Here is a 26420-nt window from a genome sequence, read left to right on the forward strand (position 1 = left end):
TCTGACTTTCCAAAGTTTACTTTCCTTTTTTAGTCCCAAACTTATCTCTCAGATTTGATAAATTCAATTTTCTTGGGTTTGAATTTCAATATTACTAAAGACAAGTAAGGTTAATCTTCTGTCTCATTGGGCCCCTAAATATAATTAACCACATTTTGATCTTCTTTACTGCTGTTTTATTTTAGCATTTCTCTACTCCCACCACTCTGTTCCTCTCTCTCTCTCTCTCTCTCTCTCTCTCTCTCACACACACACACACACGCGCGCGCACACACACACACACAATTGGAGTAAATCCAGGACAAGGACATTCACAATCTTGCCATATTCTGTATTCATTAGACTTCATCTTAAGCACTGTGTTCAATTCAGATTTTGAAGGCACGTTAACCAACTGTAGAACAATGGAGTCCAGGACTGCCCTAGAGGACTGGTTGAAGGAACTAGAGAGGTATAACTAGAAAAGATACTTTTTTAGATCCTTCAGTTGTTAAAAGTCCCTAGTAATCTATTACAGAGTGATTTTAATAGTTCTTAACCATTTGCTAACATATGTTTGCAGTGAGGTCCTATGTGTTTGTACTCAGTTCTCTGTCTTTTTTAAAAGGGAATTTTACTTTAGACTATACATTTTCTAAAACTAGAAAAATTATTTTGGAAAAAAAGTTTTGAGTATTACTTTGAAGATTTCATGGAGCTGCTGCTTCCAATCATCTGATCACTTCAGATGGTCTGATAATGTTAGATAAAACCTCTTTATCAGTAATGCACTGGAGTCCTACAGCACTACTTTCCATATTCAACAAAACCTCTCTTTGCATAGATACATGTGTGTAAAAACAGAACATTCATACTGAGGCCAGAGTGCCATCGAAGGTAATTACAGAGACAGTAAAATCCTTTTATGCTGGGAAAAATAAAATGTTAGGTGTCTCATAAAATTTCAGAACCTGATTTCAAACGGATCATAACAAAGAGGAGATCAAATTTAGCATGGTGGACTGCTCGACAGGATATATTTGTAAGTATGAGATTCTATAAAATAGTTGATAAATACAAGACTATTGGTTTGATATAAATGACTAAAGGATGCCGATTTCATTGGTAGAACTTCTGGGAGTGTCAGCAGAAGTTTTTCTAAGGAAAAAAAGCAAACTAACAAACACATATTCTTTTGCCTGGCTTTCTATATTTAAAACAAAACTTACAGTCACTCACTATATAAATGAATCTTTTAAATTGGGCAATAGAGGAAATACTACAGTTTTAAAGTATATTATTTTATTTTAAATATTTTTTGTGTATATTCTCATTTTAAATGTTTTTCATTTTATATGTTTAGATAAAAATATATTACAAAATCAGACATTTATGAATTGTTTCAAAAATCATGCATTACCAAATTATTAGTTTCATCACTTTATTAGCGATACTGAACGCAGGTGTGGATTTTTGTAAGGTTTATCTGAAACATTGTTAATCTTGATTTTATAGAATGTTTTTATTCTTTTATGTTATGCTTAAGTGCAACTATGCACTAATTTCTTGCATTTTTTAAAGGACAAGAAATTTGTGTGCTGTGTAAACAAAGTCTCGCTAAAATGTAAATTGTTCCAAATTTTACTAAATTTTATGTAACATGCTATATCATAAAGAAACATATTTAAATGCAGATATATGTTAACAGACAGAATTGCTTTTAGAACATGTATTTATTTTCATGATACTTTAAGATTTCATTTAAATAATGGAGGAAACAAATCTATTTCTGGCATACTGCTAATACAACTCAATCCATCACCAATGCATTTATAATCAGTCTGAGAATTCGATTCTATCAGTGAAATGTATTTCTTTTAAATAATTATTAGGAGAAAACAGTGGAGGCAAAATCATCATGGAGACCTAAACTTGTTCTAAACACTCTATGTTTCTATTGTAAAAGTACATGCTAGTTTTACCGAGAGGGTATTGAAAAACAAAAAAGAAAAGCAAATTAATACACAATGTTAAGATAAATATGGATTATTTAAATAAAGAGCAATGGAAAAATACAAATAAAAACCGTAAAGAAATTTTTATAATGTCATGAAATTAAAACAATTTTAGATAAAGAGTTAATAAATAAAAATAGGAACAACCATAATCCAGCATTTCTGAGGTGGAAAAAGTATTTACTTAAAACTTAAGAGTATTTATAGAAATATTTGCCAAATATGCATTCTCCGGGAAGCACACAATAATCTTTTTGTTTTTGTTTGATTTTGTTGTTATTTTATTTTTAGGTCAATGGAATGTTTCCACATATTATACCACCAACATGAGAAAAAAATGATCATTGTTTATTTGAAGCTTGGTGAGTTTGTCCACAATTTAATCAGTTCTATGTCAGACCAATTTAGATCACTCTTTCACTGGGAATTCTCTTTTTGCCAAAGTAGATATGTAGTTCTATAAAACATTTAAAGTAAATTTTTATTTTTATCAGTATTGACTACTTGAACTCTAATTTTAAGGGTACAACTAAAGATGCCCTTGGTTGAATTTAACTAACAAAATACATTTATCAATAGGATGTTTTAATCAAATCCTTATCCTAAAGAACTTTACTTTTACAAAAAAATTAGAATGTACCCTTTATGGAATTACCAAGAATATTTCTTAGAAGTTCTCATTTGTAAATGTGAGAGGATTTCATTCTGCCACTCTATATTGGTGCTATTAAACTTTGATTGAGATGTATTATTTAATGATAAATATTGTTGAATGTTGGATTGTAGATACTTCTTTTTAAACCACTGGTTATTTTGCAAATTCTTTGTCCTCAGACTGTGAATTATATTTTCTTATTTTGTCAGATGATATTCTAAGGCTGCCTTTTCTCTTCTCATTTTAGAGGTATGAGAATTTTAATTTCTACTTCTGAGCATCTGCCTTCCATCTTCCAAAATTACTTTGGAATATTTTGTCATTATTTTTCCCCTTGTTTAATGTCCTTTTTCCTTCATGTTCAAGCCTTGCATGTTCCTTTGCTATAATATTACTAGTGTTTGGGTTGGAAGAGATAATAAACTCAGGTGGTCAATATGACCTTTTTTACCTGAAGCTGGGTTAAGTATTTGTGAATTTATCTCTTTGTTTCAACGCAGAGAGCATTATAAAGTTGGGGGGTGGGGAGTTCTGTGATATTCCAACACAATGGTGGTACATGGTGCTTGTGAATCCGGCAGTAATCAATAGAGAGAAACACAGACATGCGGATGGACTTTCAGTTCCAGAAATCTTAGAATATAGGCGGGAAGGCACCAGGCTCTGGGCACAGGAGCAGAACTCTAGTCAATGGGACAGCGTCCAGTCTCCAGTCCCATTTCCTAAAGGACAGGAACACCAGAGAAGATCTTATGGTCTATTTATTCTATGCATAACAACTCTTATGGTCTATTTATTCTATGCATAACGCATCTCATACACAATTCCGTCACTAAATATTTTTACAATTTAACCATTGATACTTTTGTGACATTATATTCTATTTGTATTCCATAAGTTAATAAATCTGTAAATGTTTGACTTAAAATGCTAACCAACATATAAACAACTACTTATATGTAATTGTCAAGTAACATTCGAATGTAACAATTTAGGAAAGTTAAAGTCTAGTAGGAATAGATAAATCAGAAATATAAATAACATTATATCTATATATATTGCTTCTTTTTCAATGTCACCTAACTAATAAGTTGCTTAGACCAAGGAACCCTCACTGAATCAGTTATGTAGCTGAGCCCAGGGCTGCTATTGGTGTACACAGAGTTTTTGCTGGAATTATTTAAAAAGTAGCCTTTCACCACGTGGATGAAGCCCCATTTGGCTGTGAAGCCAAGACTTAGGGGAGTCTGAGTGGATCTCAGCCTTCTCTCTCCTTTTGGACCAGGCATCTCCATAGAGAGAACAACCTGAATAACTGCATTTAAAGGGAAGCTGTGGCTGGGCTGGCCTCTTGCCCCTTTTTTCTCTAACACTCAAGCATGCCTGAGCTCTTCTGGCAGCCCCAACCCATCAGTTTGATACACACACCCAGATGTCTGTGAATCCCTGTTGTAGACCCAATTAATTCTAAAGCTGGGACTCAGCCACTAATAAAATGTGTGAACAATAGAAATATAGAAACATGGGAACAACAAAAATGAAGAGAAGGAGGATTTGCAGATTATATGTTGACATGTTGAAGAATGAATAAAGTTAGTGGGGAAAACTTGTGAGATCTGAGATGAAATTTTAAAAGAGGAAGAAATGCAGTCTAACAGAATATATGTTTCCTGGTACATACAAAAGAACTTAGGAACTATTTCCTGAGTAAGAGCATGCAAGTAGCTGAAGGAAAATCGAATATACTGGAACAGAAAATTTTTGCATACATGCAATTTTTTTAAATCTTTACAGTTCCATTTTAGAGAAAAGGAAAAGGAAATGAAAATCTGAGGTTTAATTAATATGCCCAAGGTCACACAGCTTAATAAGAGCCTGACCTCAAGCACATGTCTGTCTGGCTTCAGACCCCAGAACTATTTGAATATACTCTGTCAACTCGCAGGAGCTGTGGGAACCCCCTAAACTCCAGTGCATCCAGAAATTACTTTACCTTCACTATACTTCAGACCTTAGTGAGTATTGCATACTAAGACCATTCTGCTTTTGCCAATTTCATTAAATTTATAAAAGAAAATATGATAACCCATTAATAGACATACATTTGAGTTACAGAAATCACCACAATAAAAGGTCTGAAAATGTGTACACATAGCTCCAATAGATCAAGTGAGAAGACAGTGGGACACAAAAACTATTGTTAAAAATAGACGGTAAGGGAGAGGTCAAGTCTCAGCATAAGACAGGGATGACTAATTATACTTACAGAGAAGACATGTGGAGGAAGTAAATTTTTTCCTATCCTCCTACTTAGAAGATAAGCTGCGAGTCACTGGGTAACTACATTTTATAGGTGATCACAGAGATGAGGAATCTTGCAACTCAAACTAAGTAGCTTGAAATTTGAACTAATGTAGTTCAAGGTACAATTACACACAGGACTAGCTATTGACAGCCAGTCAATGTAACAGTTGTTTAGTCTCAATTAATGTCAGTGTTGATTATTTTCAGTCAGATTTATCTTTCTAGAAAAAGATTTTTATTTTTATCACACTGCTATTTAAAGACCTCAGTGGATTACTTCTACTAACAAAATAGAGTCTAACAGCTTTAGTCTGTTATTTAAGGTCATCTAGAACCTAACTACACACACAAACATATCCCTTTAATAAACTCTCCCTTTTGCTTAAGTCTTGTGAATCTCTATTTGCAATCAGAAGAGTACTAATAAGTGAATTAATCTATTCCCTTTCCATTTTCTTCCTTCCTGTAGATACAAATAACTTTATTGCTCCTTCTTGGTCCTCCTCACTTACAGTAGAGACCTACATAGAAAATGAAGTTAATCAGACCACATTTCCCATATATTCTTATCCCCAAACCTGCAAATGAACTTGAATCTATACCTGTATTTTCACTAGTTACAAGAGAATAGTAACTGTTTCCTGTATTTCCACTTCTCCAATGTCTCACCTCCCACATTCTGAATTCTAGCCCCTCCTCCTTCTTCAGGAACCTGAAATTCTATTGGTTTTCCTTCTTTATTGTGGGTTTTCAACCTCTGTCTATGTACCTTTTGCCAACTTTACAATGTCACTCACATTGTAACTTGACTTATTGTAACAATGCCTCCTAGAGAGACATGCAGACCAGAATGGTCAAATGACAAGAGTCTGCCTCTCTGTCATTATTACATCTATCAACAGCTTTCAAGAAAGAAAGAAGAAAAGAAAGAAAGAAAGAAAGAAAGAAAGAAAGAAAGAAAGAAAGAAAGAAAGAAAGAAAGAAAGAAAGAAAGAAAGAAAGAAAGAAAGAAAGAAAGAAGGAAGGAAGAAAGGAAAGGAGAGGAGAGGAGAGGGAAAAAGAAAGAAGGAAAAAGAGAAAGAAAGAAAGGAAAAGAAAGAAAGAGAAAAGGAAAGGAGAGGGAAAAAGAAAGAAGGAGAGAAAGAGAAAGAAAGAAGGAAAGAAAGAAAAAAAAGAAAGAGAAAAGGAAAGGAGAGGGGAAAAAGAAAGAAGGAAAAAAGAAGGAAAGAAGGAGAGAAAAAGAAGGAGAGAAAGAAAGAAAGAGAAAGAAAGAAAGGAGGGAGGTAGGGAGGGAGGAAGAAGAGAAAGAGAGAGAAAGAAAGGAAAAGGGAGGGAGGAAGGGAAAGAGGAAAGCAGGGAGGAAGGAGGAGAAGGAAGGAGGGCAAACAGAAATTACAAGCAGCCTTTCATTCATCCTGGGCTTCATTTTCTCTTGCTTTCCTCCTTCTTGTTTCTGTCCTCCCTGCTCCACTGAAACCACTCTCAGCAAGGTCATTAATGAGCATCTTGTGAACAAATCTGACATTTTTTGATCCTTTGCTCTCTTAATCGCTTCCCAGCTTTTAACACTTCATTGGCCACTCTTTCCTTTTTGATAAACTCATTCCTTGGTTTCCGTGATACTGTGTTATTCTGATGCAAGCTCCTTTTACACAGCCTTTCTCTTAAATGTTTGTGTTCAGAAACTCATACTGGGCTGTCTGCTTTTTACAGTCCACACTCTCTTCCTGGAACATCTCGTCATTTTTTTTGTGGGGCGGGGGGCTCCTCTTATGTGTTTTATGAAAATAACCCACCTTTATCCTGAAGCCAAATCTCTCACCTCAACTTGTTCTCTTTCTGTCTCACCTTCCATATCCAATGGGTCAACATGTTCTAATAGTTCTTCCTCCAAAATGTCTAAAATCTCTCTCCTTCCCTCCATCTCCACTGCCACCTTCCTAATCATCCCTCACCTGAACTCCTGCAGTCACCCCCTAACTGGTCTCCCTGATGACACTCTTGCCACACTGTAATTCATTCTACTCACAAACCCACTTCAAGTCTTAGCATGTCTATTCTGAATTTTAAATCCTGCAATGATTTCCCAGCTTCTTACTGTGAAATCCATGGCCTGTATGGCTTAACATGCTCGGCCTCCGCCTAGCATTACAAATTCTCCCACCACTTTCTTGCTGCAGTGAACATTTTTAAACATGATTATTGGTTCAATCTTAACTCTCTATGCCTCTCAGCTCACTCTCTCACTCTGTCTGCCACACTCTAAATTCATGTGGTAACAAAATTCCTTTTTTTTTTTTCCTTTTGAGACAGGTTCTTTCTTTGTCACCCAGACTGGAGTGCAATGGTGTGATCATGGCACACTGCAGCCTCAACCTTCTGGGCCCAAGCAATCCTCCCACCTCAGCCTCCTGAGTAGCTGGGACTACAAGTGCACACCACCATGCCCAGCTAATTATTTGTTCTTTTTGTTGGAGAGACGGGGTCTCTCTATGCTGCCCAGGCTGGTCTCAAACTCCTGGGCTCAAGAGAACCTCCCGCCTCAGCCTTGCAAAGTGTTGGGATTACAGGCCTGACCACAGTGCTGAGCCTAAATTCCTTTTATTTCCTCAGCGGGACATAACTCATTGCCTCTTAATCTTTGCTCATGTTGCCCCTCCTTCACTCAGCACACTCGTGCATATCCTGCTGGTTCCAGCTCAGATATTACTTAACTAGGCTGCCTTCACTAACCCCTCAAGTCTAGTTAGGTTCTCCTCCTAGGCGTATTCACAACCCCTGTACTTCCCGTATCCAAGCCCCCATCACATGTTGGGGTTTTTGTTGTTGTTGTTATTTGTTTTTAAGATAGGGTCTCACTCTGTTCCCCAGACTACAGCACAGTGATGCAATCACAGCTTACTACATCCTCCATCTCCTGGGCTCAAGTGATTGCCCCACTACAGCATTCCAAGTAGTTGGGACTACAGGCACGAGTCAACATGACCAGCTAATTTTTTTTTATTTTTTGTAGAGACAGAATCTCACCATGTTTGTCCAGGCTGGTCTAGAACTCCTGGGCTCAAGCAATCCTCCCGCTTCAGCCTCCCAAAGTGATGAGATTACTGGTATCAGCCACTGTGCCTGGCTCATCACATGTATTTTAATTGCTTGTCAGTGAGGACAGGAAGAGGAGAGACAACATGTATATTGATCACAGGCAATCAGAACTTGGCACATAACAAGTACTCAATAGACTTTTGAATGAATCGTAAAGACTGATATAAAAATTCACTGCTTACCCTTAATAATTCATTATATATGTATGCATATATGTTTAGCAAACCATTTCCAGCTTTAAAATGTGTATTTAATAACTCTTAACAAATTTGTTGTTTTTTAAAGTCCTGAGTTAAAAACCTTCTATGACACGTATTGTTATGTAAAGGTGCCCGAGATGAATAAACTCGAACTCAATTTTAAAGTCAAAGTTACTGTGCCCAGAGTAGATAAAACCAGATAAGCAGCACCCTTAAAATTCACTCAGAAGGTGGTTTATTTTTTATTTGACTATTTACACTATTTTACTTGTCCAGTTAAAATGAGGCTCTTTTCCAATACATTGAGAGAGCTTTCTAAAAACAAGAATTGTGGCTGGGCACAGTGGCTCATGCCTACAATCCCAGCAGTTCGGGAAGCTGAAGTGGGCAGGTTGTTTGGACCCAGGAGTTTGAGACCAGCCTGGGCAATGTGGTGAAACCCCTTCTCTACCAAAAACACACAAAAATTAGCTAGTCATGGTGGCGCATGCCTGTAGTCCCAGCTACTCGAGAGGTTGAGGTGGGAGGGTCACCTAAGACCGGAAATGTCAAGGCTACAGTGAGCCATGATCATGCCACTGCACTCCAGGCTGGGTGACAGAGTGAGACCCTGTCTCAAAAAAATAAAAATTAAAATAAAAATTGTCCCTTTCCTTGGGAGTTGGTGAATTCATTATCAGTAAGCTCTAAATGAAAAGATCTTTTTCAGAGATTGGTATTTTTTAAACTTCATTGTTTGATAAATAGTTAGGCCGGTTGAGTAGTCATTTACAAATCTAAGCACATGTATTTTTATAAAATATTTATGAGAGATGAGTCATTTTATTCTCCTCTCTCCTCCCTACTCGCCCAGTGATTGTATTCCATTAACTCCAAGAACCCATCCTTTTTTATGATTTATAATATTGTATATTCCTTAGAAAGTGACTCTAATATATAATTATTTTAAATGACCAAATTATACAAATATATACTGTATTTCCTTAGAAAAATGAGCAGGCGGAATTGTTGGATTTGTAAGGTGTTCAGAGATGAATCTAAGAGGCCCCCTTCAAAGTAAGTAGCATTTAAGTTTCTATGGTAAGTGTAAAGCATATTTATCAGATGATAAATAGGTACATATTTATTAAACTGCTATTGTAACATATTTTGTTCAGAAAGTAAAATTTGCATTTACACATGAGTTATTTCACCAGAAGAGCAGTCATGTGTTACTAAGATTCTTGTTTTCATTATTCATGGTTTACATGAGAATTCAGCAAGTTAAATGCTTTAGAATCTATTATGAATAGTCTCTGTTCTTTTTAAAAACAAAGAATATTGTTTGTGTTAAAATGAGATTCTTCAATCCAAAATATTTTCTTGGTTCCAACCCTCCACATACGAAGTGCCAAAAAGTTTCATACCTAGATAAAGAAGGTGAGACTGGAGGAGGAATCAAATGTTTACCAAGCTCCCAAGTCTCCTCCTCCACACTTTGCCATAACTCAAAATGCAGCCATTTGGATGAGAACAGTGAAAAGAATAATGCCTGAGAAGAGTAACAGGCCATTGCGTTGGATTTGCTCACCTCAAAGAATTCCCAAGTTGAGAACTCCTGTTAGATTAACCATGAGTGCCTAACCTAGTCCATGTCCAGTCCTCAGTTCTGGCCACACCTTTCTGTATGGTCAGAGCCCCTGGCATGCTTGCTCTTTCACTAAAATACCAAAATGTCCAAAAACGCTTACAAGCTACTGTGTGGCAAGGAGAAGGATGCTGCAACAGTGGGCAGAAGAGATAGTAAGACCCAAAGCTCAGCATTTTAAATGATCAATGAAGGCTACTGCACTGCACAAGTGCATCCAAGTTCAAAGATATAACTTGTTAATTAAGGGACAGCTCTCCTGTCTTCTGATGATTCCCACAGAGGAACACTGTCACAGCTTGCATTTCTTCTATCAGCCTTATAGACTCACCAGGAGAAAAGGGGAAGACCAAAAAGATAAAAAAAATCACATTCATGGAAAGCTGCCAGATAACAGTTATTTAATAGGTGCTTGGCATTAATGACCTAATTTAATTTTCAATATAACACTGTGAGATAGATGTTATTACCCCTATTATATAGACAGTAAAATTAAGGTTTGAAGATTTTAAGTAAGACCAAGGACAATTAAGTAGACCACTGGGATTAGAACCTACGACTGTCAGAGACTCCAAACATTCTTCATTCCTTTGCCTACAACATCATGGTATCTTAAAATGCTTTCATATCCGGTATCCACTGCCCATCTGTCCAGAAGAATGGAGGGGACACAAGGGAGAATTTGTATCAGGAAAAAAGGTGTTTCAAATAATACTAATAAAGGCACCCAGGTAGCCATAGGCCAGCATTAAAATTGTGAGAGCCTCAGAAAAAAATTATAAGCAAAATGGGGTTCAATCAAAAATGAATTTTATTTCCCATCTTTACCCCGAACCATAATTACTCCAATCATCTCTCCCCATAAATCTCATGAGTCTTAGAGACAAAAGAACTCTCTTACCAACAATTATCAACACTTAATTTTAAGCTAACCCAACACATTGATGACTCTTCACTCGTGTTGTAGATTGTATTCTTCCCAACACATTAATGACTCTTCACTCTTTATTCTTTGTATAGCTTTTATATAGGGAAGATTTCATTCTTCCCTATATAATGATTAGAACGCATGGGCATTCAATAAACCTTACCTAGCTCTTTCCATTTCACTGGATTGAAAAGGTTATTTTAGGTTACTTTTTCTAAAGTTTTAACAAGAGAAAAGAACAATGACTCAGATAGTATTTCATGGAAATGTTTTTTGAAAGCAATCTTAACACAGTACACTGTTAAGCCTCAGTACTGATGCAAGCAGTTCATCCAAAACTGGCAGGATCCATCTGAATTTTTAGAAAACAAAAGATATCTGACCTTTTAAGGACTCCCAATATTTTTCCATGTTGTAGGATATTTTTTAATCTCTTTAATCCTCCTTCATTGTGTTAAGAACCTGCTAATGCCGATGGCTGTTCCTGCAGCACTAATTTTTAGGCTGCTAATTTTAGGTATAGCCAATGGACCGTGCTTGCATGTGTCTATAGCCATCTTCAATTATCTAGTTGTTGAAAGTAGAACAATTAAGAATGCACCATAAACTGAATGGCAATAAACACATTGGCTATTTCTGTTTTATTTCCAACTTTCATTGTAAGTTCAGGGGCACATGTGCAGGATGTGCAGGTTTGTTACATAGGTAAATGTCTGCCATGATGGTTTGCTGCACAGATCATCCCATCACACAGGTAGTAAGCCCAGCATCCAATAGCTATTATTCCTGATGCTCTTCCTCCTCCCACGCCCCCACCCTACAACAGGCCCCAGTGTGTGTTGTTCTCCCCCATGTGTCCATAAGTTCTCATCATTAAGCTCCCACTTGTAAGTGAGAACAGGCAGTATTCGGTTTTCTGTTCCTGCATTAGTTTACTGAGGATATGGCCTTCCAGCTCCATTCATGTCCCTGCAAAGGACATGATATTATTTCTTTTTATGGCTGCATAGTATTCCATGGTGTATAAAGTTATTTGTATTTGAGAATACAGTCATTTGCCAATTCACCTCATGAAGCTCACCAAAATGAACAGAATTCTGGAATCTTTCACAACTGTTTTCTAAATGGTAAATGGCTTTGTTTATACTGTTTAGGTCAAATGTAACTTGACATAATACACTTTAATAAAAATTAAAACTGATACAAAAAAAATCTAGCAAATAGGAGACTGAGAAAATAGTAGCTTTAGGGTTACTAACTGTATTATGTGAGTGCATGCAAATAGGTTTTGCGGATTAACTCTAAGATTCTAATAGATAAATAGGTAAACACTTGGCTGGTGGCAACAGCAAACAGTGCATAACCCTTTTAAAAGCAATTTGGCAGTCTGTACCAAAAACCTTAAAAATTTGCCTCTTAACCAGCTTTGATTCTACTTCTGCTAGTGTCCTGGAATTACTCTAATCATGTGGCTATGGCAAGCCTTAAACACAGCTGGGCTACATTTGAGTTTTAATGGTGAAAAATGAGAGAAAATCAATATGCTGTTTGAGAATAATTATGAATAAACTATGGAATGCCCCCCTTGTAGCCTATTTTGCCGTCACCATAAACAATATGACTATCAATGATTATACATTTGTAATTATAAATTATAACACTACAAATGATTAAGACAATTATGATGACATAAAATGCATAAAGTATACACCCACATAATGTGATTACTTCTTGATTAAAAACACACAAATACAAACATAACAAAAAGACTTTAAAAAACTACATCAAAATACTAATAGTGGTAATTTATTAATAGAGAGATTATAGGACTATGGTTCTGTATAGTATTTATTAAATTATATTTTCAAGTCTATACTATTTGCATAATTTTTATAATTTTAAAAATTTAAATAGTAAAAATAAAATGTAAAATATCACAGGAAGACAACTTGCCAACGAAAACCACACACAAACGGAATGTAAATATGTTTTGGTGTCATTTTCAAGATAATATAATTTTACTTAGTTCAACAAAAACCTTGAGAATATTTAGCCCAATCAGTGCTTTTTGTTTCTTTTCAAAGCCTTACTTTGGAGGAAGTGTTACAGTGGGCCCAGTCTTTTGAAAATTTAATGGCTACAAAATGTGAGTATTGTGTATCTGTCATCTTTGAATAACTAGCGAGTTCCATTCTTAGAGGTAAAGGTGGGGGTGCCAGATGATGGATGTATGCTATTCTTCTCACAGCCTTCTAACTGGCAACTGATACAGTTAAAAAAAGAAAACCTGAAAATAGTTTGTTGTGTCAACCACTATTATTTTCTCTGGTGTTAATTAAAACAAGATTAGTCACTGTGAATATTTATTCTTCACAAGTATATGCACAAAATCCCTTGGAAAATATGCTTAAATAGTAACACATACCATAGCCTTCTAAAGTTAGTATTAAACCAAAAACTTACCTCGCTGTTCTTGCTGCCTTCAAAAGTAAGAACAAATTTGAGTCTTGATGTTCTAAAACTTCTCCCCAAAGTTTGTTTCAACTTTTTCAATGTCTGATTTAAGTGGGACTGTACATGGGTCTGTATATAGTTGTTGGTAAGTATCAACATTAACATGGTATAAATAAGAGATATCAGCAATGGATGTGAAAGACATAAAGTCATGGGCTCAGTGCAGGAAAAATAAAGGAGGACGTGCATTCAAGAGAATAGTCAGTTGCGTTTGGGGTCAGAAAAGCTGACAGGTTGTAGAAAATGATAAAGCCAGAAGACAGGTACAGAAAAAAATGTAGGGTGCAGTCACAGAAAATTCTCCTGTTGAATTTGGTATTTTTTTTAAATGGAGTTGGTTCCCCTCAATGCTTGTTAATTTTTGCCTATAGACCCATCTTTTTATTTAAGATCCCATTTTAGCCTCTCTGTGAATGTTTTATCTGTTTAGAGCGATAGACTATAAAGGAGAGTTAGCTGTGCTACTTACATGCTTTAACTAGTGGGGGTACCAGTAGCTATTCTGGGCAAGGTACCTCCTATTCCTCACAGAGGTTGCCATACTCCCGAGGCACTACCTGCTCTTTCTGACTCAAGACCCTCTTTAGTATGGACTCAGTTGTCACTGCCCAGCCCAGAAGGTAATGGCAGTAGGTGTAGATACTTGGCTACTCCTGCTGAAACACGTTAATCAACAATTCTGGCACTTACTTCTGCCCCATTCCTAGGGCTGGATCTACCTCTACAGGCTTGGGTCACCACCTGAGCTCTCATCTTTTGTAGCACGCCTTTCCAATGGGCATTTGGGGCCATAGTTTCTTCCTTTGATGCTATCACCACTGCCTTTCACTTTTCAGGTATTCCTCATAGCTTATAATCCAATTTGCCAGCATGAATGTGAATTTTAAACAAACATATTCTGGGTCAATTTTAGAACATCGAAATGGGATGAAGAGGCAAAAGTATATATTCAGTTAACTATATTGTAAATTTTTGTCCTAATCCTCTGTAACACACATTTTGCCACCTTGCTAGATTGATCTCTTTCTTGGAGTTTCATACTCTTCATCTACAAAATGGGAATGATATCACTTATCCTTTCAGTTTTATTGTGCAGGTAAGATATAAAACATCTAGCTCAATGCCTAATAGGCACACAATAATTGGTAATTTCTTTTAATAGTAATAAAGTACATGTCTTTGAATATCATTCTTTTTCTCTCTGCTGCCTACCAACAAGTCCAAAATCTTGGTATTTAATACTCTCTACACCCTAACCCAAAACATTTCCTAAAATTTGTCTCTAGCTATGCCTCATCACATAACATGCACTCCACCAATGTGACTGTCACTTCGTTTTCTACTTGTACATCTATGATTCTTCTGATCCAGGCTTTTGTTCAAAGTCCTTTTCATCTCTAGTTACTCTGCTCATCTTTGAAAGTTAAATTCAAGTGCCACTTTCTCCAGAAAACTGTTTAGAAATTTTTACTTTATCTTCTATTTTGATAGTATTAACATTTAGTCTGCTTTTCACTGTAGCTAGTTAGTGTATTGGGTTTTCTATATAGTGACTTTCTCCCTAGATTATAAATTCCTTAAGAGCACAGCTTGCCTCTCATTTACCTTTCAAACCCCTGAGAGACTGAAAATGTGTTTTGTGCCCAATGAGCATGCAATAAATGTTCCATGAATAAATACAAGAAAAATATTAGTGAGAAAAGATCAAAACACCAAGCTATATTATGTAAGTTTCTGTGCCAGTTCTGGAAGCCTCATAAACAAAGTGAATAGGCTTAATTATTTGGCAAGGATTTCAAATGGTCATCTGCCTTGCTAGAATCAGCAATTTAGAAAGCTAGTGTCATGAGAATAAGCAAAGGCTCTAGCAAAGATGAGAATAGGAAAACATCATAGTGCTCTTTATAAAAGCCAGCAAAAATAGGGTAAGAGCCTTTACAGAAATCATATTACAATGAAGTTCATGTAAAAATTCAATAATCACATAAGTAATAAAACAAATCATTCTATGGATCATCCAACCAGTAAGACAAAACTAAAAATATAAATATTAAATGTGCCAGAGAATAAAAATGTGTTGACATTAACCAAGAACATTAGTGAAATGCATGCTCTAGCTGAGATATGCAGATACATATTTTTACACAGATTAAAACATTATTTTTAACAACATGTAGCTCAGACACACACACGAAAAAGAAATATATCAGCCTGGGTCTCAATAGATGAACCGAAATTGGTTTAGAGATGTTTTGGGGAGCCATTAAGTCATAGCGATCAAAATACAATTAAATTCAACATCTTAGTGGGCAAAGGGGATCCAAGAAAACCATCAGCTTGAGAACAGAACTCTGGCAAACTCCAAAAGTTAATTAGAAATTAAGAATGTTAGCAACTTAGACACCTTTTAGATATGCTATTTAATGCTACATTATTCACGAATACTTTTTTAAATATCAAAGATTTTTTTGTTATTTATATATTTAAATACCAAAGATTTTTTGTTATTTATATATTAAAAAATCAAAGATTTTCTTGTTATTTATATGAAATATAAGGTACTCAAATAGAACTAAAGTAGAGAGACTAGCTAGAAGGCTGCTGCAATAATTCAGGTAAAATTGGAACTCAGTGGGGAAGACAAGGCTGGGGGTAATTTGCATATAAATGCTAACAAAAGTCAAAGGGCTATGAGACCACTGAGAGGGAGAGTTCAGATAGAGGAAAACACACCCCGAGATGAAACTTAGTTGTGTGCTACTTCCAAGTGCAGATAACCAGAGAGGTCAGTAAAGTGGATGGAAAAGGAGCACAAAGTGAGATAAGAATGATCAAAATAGTGTGTTCTTGTGGAAGCCAAAGAAGAGAGTATTTCAGGAAGGAAGCTGTGAATTATCAAAGACTGCTGAGAAGTCAGCTGAGGTGAGGAAGGAACAGTGACCACTAGACATGGCAATATGGAAGTCAACAGTGCCTCAACAAGAGCAGTTTCATGGGTATGGTGGAGACAGGCAGAACCAGAGGAAGTGATACACGGCATAGGGAATCATTGACGTAAGTTTTGCTGTGGAGTTCTGCAGAGAAAAAAAGCATTGACTGGAAGCAAGAATGAGGTCAATACCGGAAGTTTGAGTCAATAGTTGTTACTAGTTATATTTGGGAAATACAGCAATATATTTGTAGGATGATGGCAACCATTCACGGGGAAGAAACTGATGACATAGAATAGAGTGGAGATACTTATAAGAATAATAGAGGAATGCAAAGTGATGGAAAAAGCAAAAGTAGGAGAGAACCAGAAAAAACTTGTTTGGCCGTCCCAAAAAGGAACAGGGACACTTGCCTCTCAGGAGGGAGGTTATAAAGGAGGAGTACAGATGGAAGTACTCTGGTTATTTCTGCAGAGAAGACAGTGAATATCCATCTGATTAATCTGTGCTCTCAGTGAAGTTTGAGGCAAGGTCTCCAGTAGATTGCTCAATTGCTCAGGAGAAGATGTGTTAGTATATTTTAACATAACAAGGAAGAAGGCATGAAATAGTTTCTGCAGATTTAGGGAACCATGATACTGTGGAAGGCTCATTGGAGGACCGGGCAGTGTTGAGTGTCTGTCTAAAATCTGAAGTTATGATTTCAAATATGAGACCACAGTCGTATATTTTTCTCTGGCTTGTTCAGGTTGCCCCAGTATACATACAGAGCAGATGTTAAGTCATTCCGGATAAGCAAGTGCTCTGAATCACAATGCTTTAATCTTTTGATCAAAATCATCTTGGAATGTACTATTTTCCACCCTTTCTAAATTATCACAGTCTCATGCAGACCACCTTAGAAATGCCAGTTAAACAGTGTGGGATTGTCATACTGCTGAAGGCAATGAAGGCTGCCCTGTATCATGAACCATATGAAGGGCTGGTGCATCTTCATCAGCATCATGGCACAAAGCAGGCAGTAGAAGTTACTGACGGTTACTGCTGCTCCCTTTTGTACATCCTGATTCCAAAAGCAGAGTCATTCTCTCAGCTTTTTTCATCTGTGCAAGCTCCTTTGCTACACAGTGTGATTGGCAGTTTCCTACACTATCACGTATTCTAATCTCTGCTAACTACTGCTGTTGCCATGGTTCCCTTCATCACCCCTTATATTACCTGCACTGCCTTGCCTCTACCATTTCCACTTAGCACTTTTTGTCTTCTTTAACTTCTCATGCACTTCTTCACCTTGCAAAGTGGGGGGCGGGGGGGGGTGGCGGGAACCTGGCCTGGTATAGACATCACTGTCCAATTAGTACTTTTTTTTTTGGTATTTCTTTCAGAATTTCAGAAAACCAAAAAGTAATATTATATCAGATATAAACCTGTGGTCTTTAGTGCTTCCTAGATGTTGAATAACTAGGGTCTGCTTCTTCACTTTTCAAGAGCCACAGGGAATCATTTTAAGACACAGAAATATGAGGGATTCAAAAGTCCAAATTGACATGTGCTTATTCAGTGTCTGCTATATAGCAAGCAGTGTTGAGGCAAGGGGTACACGAAGATGAATAAGCTGCACTCCTGATCCCCTAAGAGTTCTCAGGTGAATGAAAGGATAATGGAAGGAAACCACAGCAAAGAGGGCTGGCCTTTGTCACTGGGGCAATGGGAAATGTTGCGGGGAATAAATAAAGGGCTGTGGCTAGATTTTTGTTTTAAAGATTTTTCTCTAATAAAAGCATAGAGGAAATTGAAAGCAGGATCAGATAGATGAATCGAGGCTTCTTCAGATTTGATGGTTTACAAATATACCTCAAAATTCATAAACAAAAATAATACGTAAAAGAGAACAGAAGGTAATGCAATAAATGTAACAGAGATAGTGTCCTCAGTATATAAAGAGATGTGAAAATTTTAAGAAAACACTAGCAATGCAAAGAAAAAATAGACAAAAGATTTGGAATTCAGAGGAAAAAAAGAAATGGTCAGTAAAAATGCAAAACTGTTTAAGCATTATATTTTAAAAATACATATTTAAACAATTACAAGTTACTGACTTCACCCCATTAGATTGGAGAGGGTGGAGTAAGTCAACACTGACACTGCCATTGGGAATGAAAAATAATGAAATCCTTCTGAAAGCAATTTTACAATATGTATCAAGAGTCTCCAAAAATATTACATCTTCAGTCTAAAAATTCTACTATTTTAAATCAATTATTTTTCCTAAGAAAATGGAGGTGAAAAGGTTTATAAGCTAAAATATTCAATGTAGGATAACTTACAACCAAGAAAAGGGGAAACAATCTAAAACAATAATAATAGAGTGGCTAAATATATCATGGCCTATCCCATCAACATACTATTATATGATCACTAAAAATGAAAAGGAGAAAGTGTTTGCTATGTACTATTAACTATGAAAGAATAAGAATGATACAAAATTGCTTTCATATTATAATGCCCATAAGATGATTCCAGTGTGTATTTGTGTTTGTGTAGATGAATGAATTCTAGTTAGGTAGGCAATTATTCATGAACAAAGGATTAAAAGAATAAAAGGAAATATATCAAATGGTTAACAGTGGTTATTACTTTACTAGAAGTTTTCTGCATTAAAAACGACCCACAGCTCTTTAAGCTGTGTTCATATTAATAATATTAATATTAATAACAAAGGTAGAAGAAAAATCAGAAATTATTAACAGCATAGAAGTCACAACAGAGAATTTTAATAAAACTGAAGCTTCAGTGTAAAACTCCACACATATTATGGTAGAATTATGAAATGCATTATCCCCAGTGGTACAGATTGAAAATAAAATGAATTTTAAATTGGCTTAGAGGCATTTCTAATGGTACTGCAACATAGTACACCCTTGGGATTTCCTGCCTGGTGTAAGCCTTGCAGTCTTACAGAAAAAATAATTCTGGAATAGATGGGCCACTGTTCTGACTCAGCCATGAGAAAGCCCACATTTCCCTTCTGCATCAAGAACACTGGCATGTGTCACCTTGTGTGTCATAGAAATACTAATTTTAGTGACTAGTTTTAAAAGAACAGTCTAGAGATTCCCAAAGGCACCACTCTCACTTTTTAAGGAAAAAGTATACACTATGTATGACATAAGCCATTTCTTCCACCCTCCCAATTTAAATGAGCAATTCTGTTGTTTCTCGCTTATTCACTCTGCTCAAGTAGAATCGCAGTCTCCTGAGCATAATGTTCAGGAATGAGTATCATTTAAAACTTCGGAACAGCCTACACTGCCCGATTTAGAAAAGGCTTTTCCACCTTGTAATTCACTTGTGGTATGAATCAATGGAAATTCTAAAGAGAGCAATTCAGTTCTGACTTCAATAATTACTAAGATTCCTGGAACACTTTTACACAAATGCATTTTCAGCTGCTAGCTTGAGTAACTCGCAGTATATTCAGACAAAAATTAGCCTGATGAAGACAGAATTCTGTAAAGTATGCCAATGACGTGAGTCCACTCATTCTGTACACTAGAATTATATCAGAAATGTCAGACAGGCTCAAGTAGTCCAGTTTAGCTTTCACTAGTCACCGCACGGTAACAAGTGACAGAAAATCTTAGTGATTTACAATAATAAAGGTTCACTTTTTTCATGATACACAACAGCTAGGGTCAGCTCCACTCTATTCCATGTCTTCACTCCAGCTTTCGGGCTAAAGGAGCAGCTCTTTTCTAGAATATGCTCTTCCTGTGGTGGCTGTGGGGCATGGGAAATAGAACCACATGACAGTTTTTAAACCTTCTGCTTGAACGTGTCCATGGCACTTCTGTATGTATTTCATGACTAACACAAGTTCAATGGCCGACGCTGATATAAACAGGACATGGAAGTATAATCCCCCTACACAAAGGTCAGGAAATAACTGAGGAACAATATTACAATTTGCCACATCAAGTATCTGAAATATATCATATTTTAATAGTATATATAGAATAGTGTATATCTATGCAGTATATATAGAATACCATATATCCATGCAGTATATATAGAATACTACAACTTGGGATCTATAATATGTGTATTTATGTGCAGAGAGATAGATAGAGGAAACAGATCATGAAGACAGAAAAAAAGATAGATGATAGATAGATAGATAGATAGATAGATAGATAGATAGATAGATAGATAGACAGATAGATAGGGCAATGTATATATGGCTTCATTAGCAAAGGACTTTGGTATGACAAGAATTGTAGAACCATTTGGCCAGCCCAAAAAGAATCAGGGATACGTCTTCCAATCCATCAGGAAGAAAGGTAAAGAAGTCAGATACAGATACAGTTGGTTCTAAAGTGATAACCTATAAACTTTACTATACAATTAAGCTAAACATAAACACAAATTCAAAATACTAACTTGGAATCTAATATTGGTTTCCAGATCATTTTCCTACCTCTACCTACTCATCCACTCAACCCATCCAAGTAGCCTGTGTGACTGACTCTCATTCCATGATCCACAGATTTTTATCTGGTATCTCATTTTCTTTCTCTTCCATAGCTAAGTACAAACGATATAAATATTGGCTTCCAACTTTACTTGTTAAGCCAGAAACAGCTTTTTGTTCTTTTTGTTGTTGTTGTTATTTGTTCATTGGTTTGTTTGTTTTTTGGTTTGCCACCATTCAGCTATCTTTTTAGGAATTGGATTACCAATTCCTGCATCTATGTTCTCTGTTCCCACCTTATTGTGCCTATGGTGAGACAAGACACAACTTACAGTCCCTTCGGTGTGAAAATCAACTGCTTGTTTGAAATCTAAGTTAAAATATATCCCCCTCACATTGGATAGGAATATTTAATCTATAACATTTTCTATGTTACAGTTATATAATGCCTCCATCTCATCTGTCCTCTTAACTCATCTCACGTTATGTCCTTGTTGAACCATCTCACATGCAATGTCCTGAAGGCTGTATTTGCTCACGTGATAATAATAATCCATGTTCCAATTTTGAGTATTCCTAGAATGTAATATTGATATTCAGCTTTCCCCAACTCCAATGCCTCCTTAGAATAGATCTACTTCTATTTGAGTTCTTTTGCTTGAAGACAAAATACTTCGTTATCTTTGTTCGTATATCACTGCTAACAAAGCCAAGCTCTCAAGAAGCCTGGCTTTCTGGTGCTAGGAAACTTGATCTGATCTCTTAGATGAAGATCCAGGAAAATATGATCTTACTCATCATTTCCATTCCATCTGGCTACCATTATTTCTCATAACAGTAAATGATACTGACCAAGATAGTGTTAATCAAAATCCTATGCTTTTGGAGGTGATAGATATGCTTATGGCATTGATTGTGGTGATAGTTTCTTGGGTGTATACTTATCTCCAAATTCATCAAGTTGTTTTAAATTATGTACATCTTTTTGTAAACAAAATATCCTACGCTAACAGTCTCTTAAGTGGTTATTACTCAGTGTGCCTACACAAACATTTCTATTAACATAAATTGAAAGTTACATTGTTGTTTTATCATATAGCAATCCAATTCCTTGGATACACCAAGACACTTTCCAGGCTAGTCTAGCCAAAAAAAATTAATATCTTGAACCTTGAGAATACTTGGTCCTCCCAAAGATTCCAATGAATATGTTAGATTTGTGAGAGCTCACCTAATCCTCTTCTTCAAATACTAGCACCTACAAAGTAGTGTCTTAATTGGAAAAGCTCCTCCTAGGCTTATACTTATCTCCGCACTCCAGAAAGGCAATTTAAGATCAGAGCTGAAGATAAGAATCTCTGGCATCAAGTGTCATGTGATGGTTACGCTGCACGTAATCCCTGTCCTGTACTAGATTCTGAGATCGTTTCCAGCATCACATCTGATTTTTCATTCCTTGTCTGCTCCCTTATTTCTGGCTTGAACCATAAACCATGAATATGAAGTTGAATTTTTCATCTATCTGTGTTCTGCTCTGATTGGACATTGAAAAACACTCCAGGGTATACAAACTAATTAGAGTATCACTTTTACATGGCTTGGATATTTTTCTCCCGACCTTGACCTACAAGTTTACATTTGAAACCCTGCTCTTACCCTATAGTTTGGCATGAGGTCTTAGATTTTTCATGTCAGCTTCATGATTAGAGCCCTGTCCTCCTGAGCAGCTTAAGTCCTTTTCCTGGGCTCTCTGATGTCTCCTGTCCTATCCGTCCTAGACTCATCCACACTGGTGGGTGTTTTGCTCTGAGTGACTCAGAATAAAGGGATGACCTCACCAGTGATCAGCATTGTCAAAGCATGCTTCAGATGTTAGCTCTGAGTGTGTGATAGACATGAAAATTGATATATAGAGATAGATATAAAATATTTACCTGTTAAATAATTTGTGAGTTTTTAATCAGGCTTTGTTTTAACCGTATTGCTTAGATTTTTTTTGGTGATTTTGACCCATGAAAATAAACTGATTTCTCCTCTACTTTTAGATGGTCCAGTAGTCTATGCAGCATATTTAAAAATGGAGCACAGTGACGAAAATATTCAATTCTGGATGGCCTGTGAAACCTATAAGAAGATTGCCTCACGGTGGAGCAGAACTTCTAGGGCAAAGAAGCTCTATAAGATTTACATCCAGCCACAGTCCCCTAGAGAGGTAACTACCTCACAATGACAGGAATGGAAATCAGTTCATCCCTGCAAGGGCACTAATATGGATATTAGCATCCATAAGTGCTGGGCACTTTATATCCAGTGTCTCCTAAAATGCTATAAATTCAGTATTGCTAACCTTATTTTACAGATAAGAAACCTGAGACTCTGAGAACTTGTCCAGTGTCACACAGCCATTAAAAGTGGTAAAGTTAAGATTCAAAATTAGACCTATCAGGCTCCAAAGCTTCTCCCCATTAAATTATCTTAATTTCTAGGCAACTTAAGAAGAAAAAAGGAGTCTATGGCAAAAGTATTGGCCTTCCCAGCAGGAACTATAAATTCCATGAAGAGACATGTGAGAATCCTGTGTTGCTGGGCAGTGAGACATAAAAAGTCCTGTCAAGGGAACAAAGAGAGAGGACAGTATATGAGATTTCTATCGCACAGGGCAAGCCTACATTGTTGACATATTCCCCAGAACTCTTGTCTGGAAAATACCTGGTTTATTGAAATAGCCACTTCTCCCCTCTATTTATCCACTTCTCTTCATTTCCTTCCCATTTCAGAGCATATTCAGTTAAAGCAACATTTGTGACTATTAAGGGAGATAAATTTTTAAAAAGCACCAATTTCTCTTTTCTTTAAAAAGAGACGTTTGTCTTACAAACTCCCTGGTTTGTAGACTGCTACTAAGAAACCACTGCGTCCTGCTGAGTAAGCCGTGGTTTCAGAGACTTCCCTGGCCTGGAGCCTCATATTTTTCTTTTTTGTTCCTCTTGGATGTGGAGTTGGATATTTACTTTTAAAAAAGCAAAATGTTTATTTTTTATACATCTTCTTAGATGCCTATAAAACTACAAAGAAAATTACCCTATTCCACTGAAAAGGAGAGCAGGGAATAAATTAAACCTTTCTATTATATGTGCCTTTTTTTCAACTATGCTTACTGACGCTGTACATGTAATTTCACTTTTCAGATTAACATTGACAATTCGACAAGACAGACTATCATCAAGAACATTCAGGAACCCACTGAAACATGTTTTGAAGAAGCTCAGAAAATAGTCTATATGCATATGGAAAGGGATTCCTATCCCAGATTTCTAAAGTCAGAAATGTACCAAAAACTTTTGAAAACTATGCAGTCCAATAACAGTTTCTGACTATAACTCAAACATGTACATAGAAAATGGTACATTGAAAGTAGTGGGTTTGATCTTTTTATTTAGAAACCCACAAAATCAGGAACACAGTATAAATAAAACAGAAATCAAACTCTAAATTGATTTTTAGTTCCTAAAAAGAAACATATCTCAAAAGCAATGGAATCTAGAATTCTTATAACATGAATAACAACATTTACAGCATACCTATGTAGTTCAACTAATATATAAGGAAAAGGAAGGTTTTTCTTCATGACACAAGCGTTATAAAATTTTTACTGTAGTAGTCAATTAATGGATATTTCCTTGTTAATAAAATTTGGTGTCATAATTTACAAATTAGTTCTTTAAAAATTGTTGTTCTATGAATTGTGTTTCTAGCATGAATATGTTCTATAGAGTACTCTAAATAACTCAAATTTATAGACGAATGCTACTCACAGTACAATCAATTGTATTATACCACGAGAAAATCAAAAAGATGTTCTTCAGAGACATTTTATCTGTAAAATTTTCCTACTATTATGTTCATAAACAAACTTCTTTATCACATGAATCTTCTACATGTAAAATATTTCTGATGATTCCAAGCTGTTAAAAAAATATGAGTTTCTTAATTTGCTCTTGTATTTACATTGCTATAAGGATATAAAATGTGGTTTCTATATTTTGAGATGTTTTTCCTTACAATGTGAACTCATCATGGTCTTGGAAATCAATAAAGCCAAATGTCAACTAAAGACTTACATTATCTTTTTCAAAGACAAAATAAATATATTTTCCAGTACAAATTTCAAAAGTCCTAAAGTTGGTATATGGTGAGAATATATAATATTTGTATTTTCCATAGTTTTCCTGGAAAGTGTAGACAATTTAATACCCTCATTGGATATTACCTTCCTATCACTTCAAAATATTAAAAGAATCCAGATTCAACATCCATAATCAGAAGCTCATCATATTTACAAGTGTAAAAGTTTATCTGTTCCATTTTATAGTTAAAAGGGAACAAATTAGAAATTTCAAGTCTTGTATTCCTGAAGGAAGAAAACATTCAAAAATGATTTTTCCCTCTTGGAATTATTTTAAAATATGCGTATTTTCTCTTGATTTTGAAAAGTGGCTTAAAATAGACTTATTTTACCCTCCTGCAGATGCAAAGTTTTTTCTGTCTTTCCAGTGATTCACTAATTGGTTTACCACTGAATTATTTATTCTGTGAGTCATTATATTTTATTGTTACCAAGAAGCGTAAATTTAGTCAGAGTCAGATGCTTCTGTAGTTCACGAAATCACAGGCGTTTTTCTGCAGTACCGTCCACTTTTAAAAGATGAGCAATGTGAGTAACTACACAGCCAATCATAGCATAGGTGCTAAGAAGGAATAAGTCACTAAACCACCTTGCCTCCAGCTCTGAAACCAAAAAAGCCTACCAAAAAAAAAAAAGTGAATACGCAAAGAAGCATCACTGATACAATTTAAATACACTTTAATTCTGCACAATGGAAATAATACTGAATTCATTGTTAAGAAACTTGGGTTTCAGTTCTGGATTTCCCAGGTTAGCTATATAAATTTCTTTAGGTCTAGGTAAACTAGCAAATTATACAAATTACTTATTCTCCCTGCTCCTCAGTTTTCTCACCTTTAAAATGAGGTGATTAAAATAGATAATACCTTAGCTCCTTTCCAGCTTCAAAATCCTGACTACCTTCAGTACCTTTTTTTTTTTTTTTTTTTTTTTTTTTTTTTTTTTTTTTTTTTTTGAGACAGAGTTTTGCTCTGTTGCCAAACTGGAGTGCAGTGGCACAATCTCGGCTCACTGCAACCTCCGTCTCCCAGGTTCAAGTGATTCTCCTGCCTCAGCCTCCCGAGTAGCTGGGACTACCGGCGCGTGCCACCACGCCCAGCTAATTTTTCTATTTTTAGTACAGACGGGGTTTCACCATGTTGGTCAGGATGGTCTTGATCTCTTGATCTCATGATCTGCCCGCCTCAGCCTCCCAAAGTGCTGGGATTACAGGCGTGAGCTACCGCACCCGGTCAAAAAGTACTCTTAAATTACTGAGTTCTTCATTATCTGAAGGGTTTTGTGTGATATTCCATTGCCTTTCCATTGATTTCATAAATGTAATACAATGTCGTACATTCAAAACAGATTTTTGCCACAAAAATACTCTTCTAAGATCACGTGTTCAGATTGCTCCCTTAACTTAGGCCTTCCCACACCATTCATTGCTGAGGCTGGTGTTCTAGCTCCAAGAAAAGCCTTCAAAGATTGTAGAAACCAGTAAGGAGGTTCCTCAAAAAATTAAACTACCAT

The 26420-nt window shown here is 36.0% G+C and overlaps 1 protein-coding gene and 1 long non-coding RNA gene across 4 annotated transcripts in view; one reads left to right on the forward strand and one right to left on the reverse strand.

The window, feature by feature from the left end:
* Positions 1-26420, reverse strand: part of LOC105484626 (uncharacterized) — a 540758-nt gene that overhangs the window by 385591 nt on the left and 128747 nt on the right. The window lies entirely within an intron of this gene.
* On the forward strand, positions 746-24888 carry LOC105484625 (regulator of G protein signaling 13). The gene is made up of 7 exons (XM_011746442.3): positions 746-1021; positions 2286-2356; positions 2859-2898; positions 9240-9308; positions 12892-12953; positions 22768-22934; positions 23911-24888. The coding sequence occupies exons 4-7, from the start codon at positions 9244-9246 to the stop codon at positions 24094-24096; spliced, it is 480 nt and encodes a 159-aa protein (XP_011744744.1). The 5' UTR covers positions 746-1021; positions 2286-2356; positions 2859-2898; positions 9240-9243; the 3' UTR covers positions 24097-24888.

This window comes from Macaca nemestrina, chromosome 1, assembly GCF_043159975.1.
Source record: "Macaca nemestrina isolate mMacNem1 chromosome 1, mMacNem.hap1, whole genome shotgun sequence".
In the NCBI taxonomy this organism is placed as follows: domain Eukaryota; kingdom Metazoa; phylum Chordata; class Mammalia; order Primates; family Cercopithecidae; genus Macaca; species Macaca nemestrina.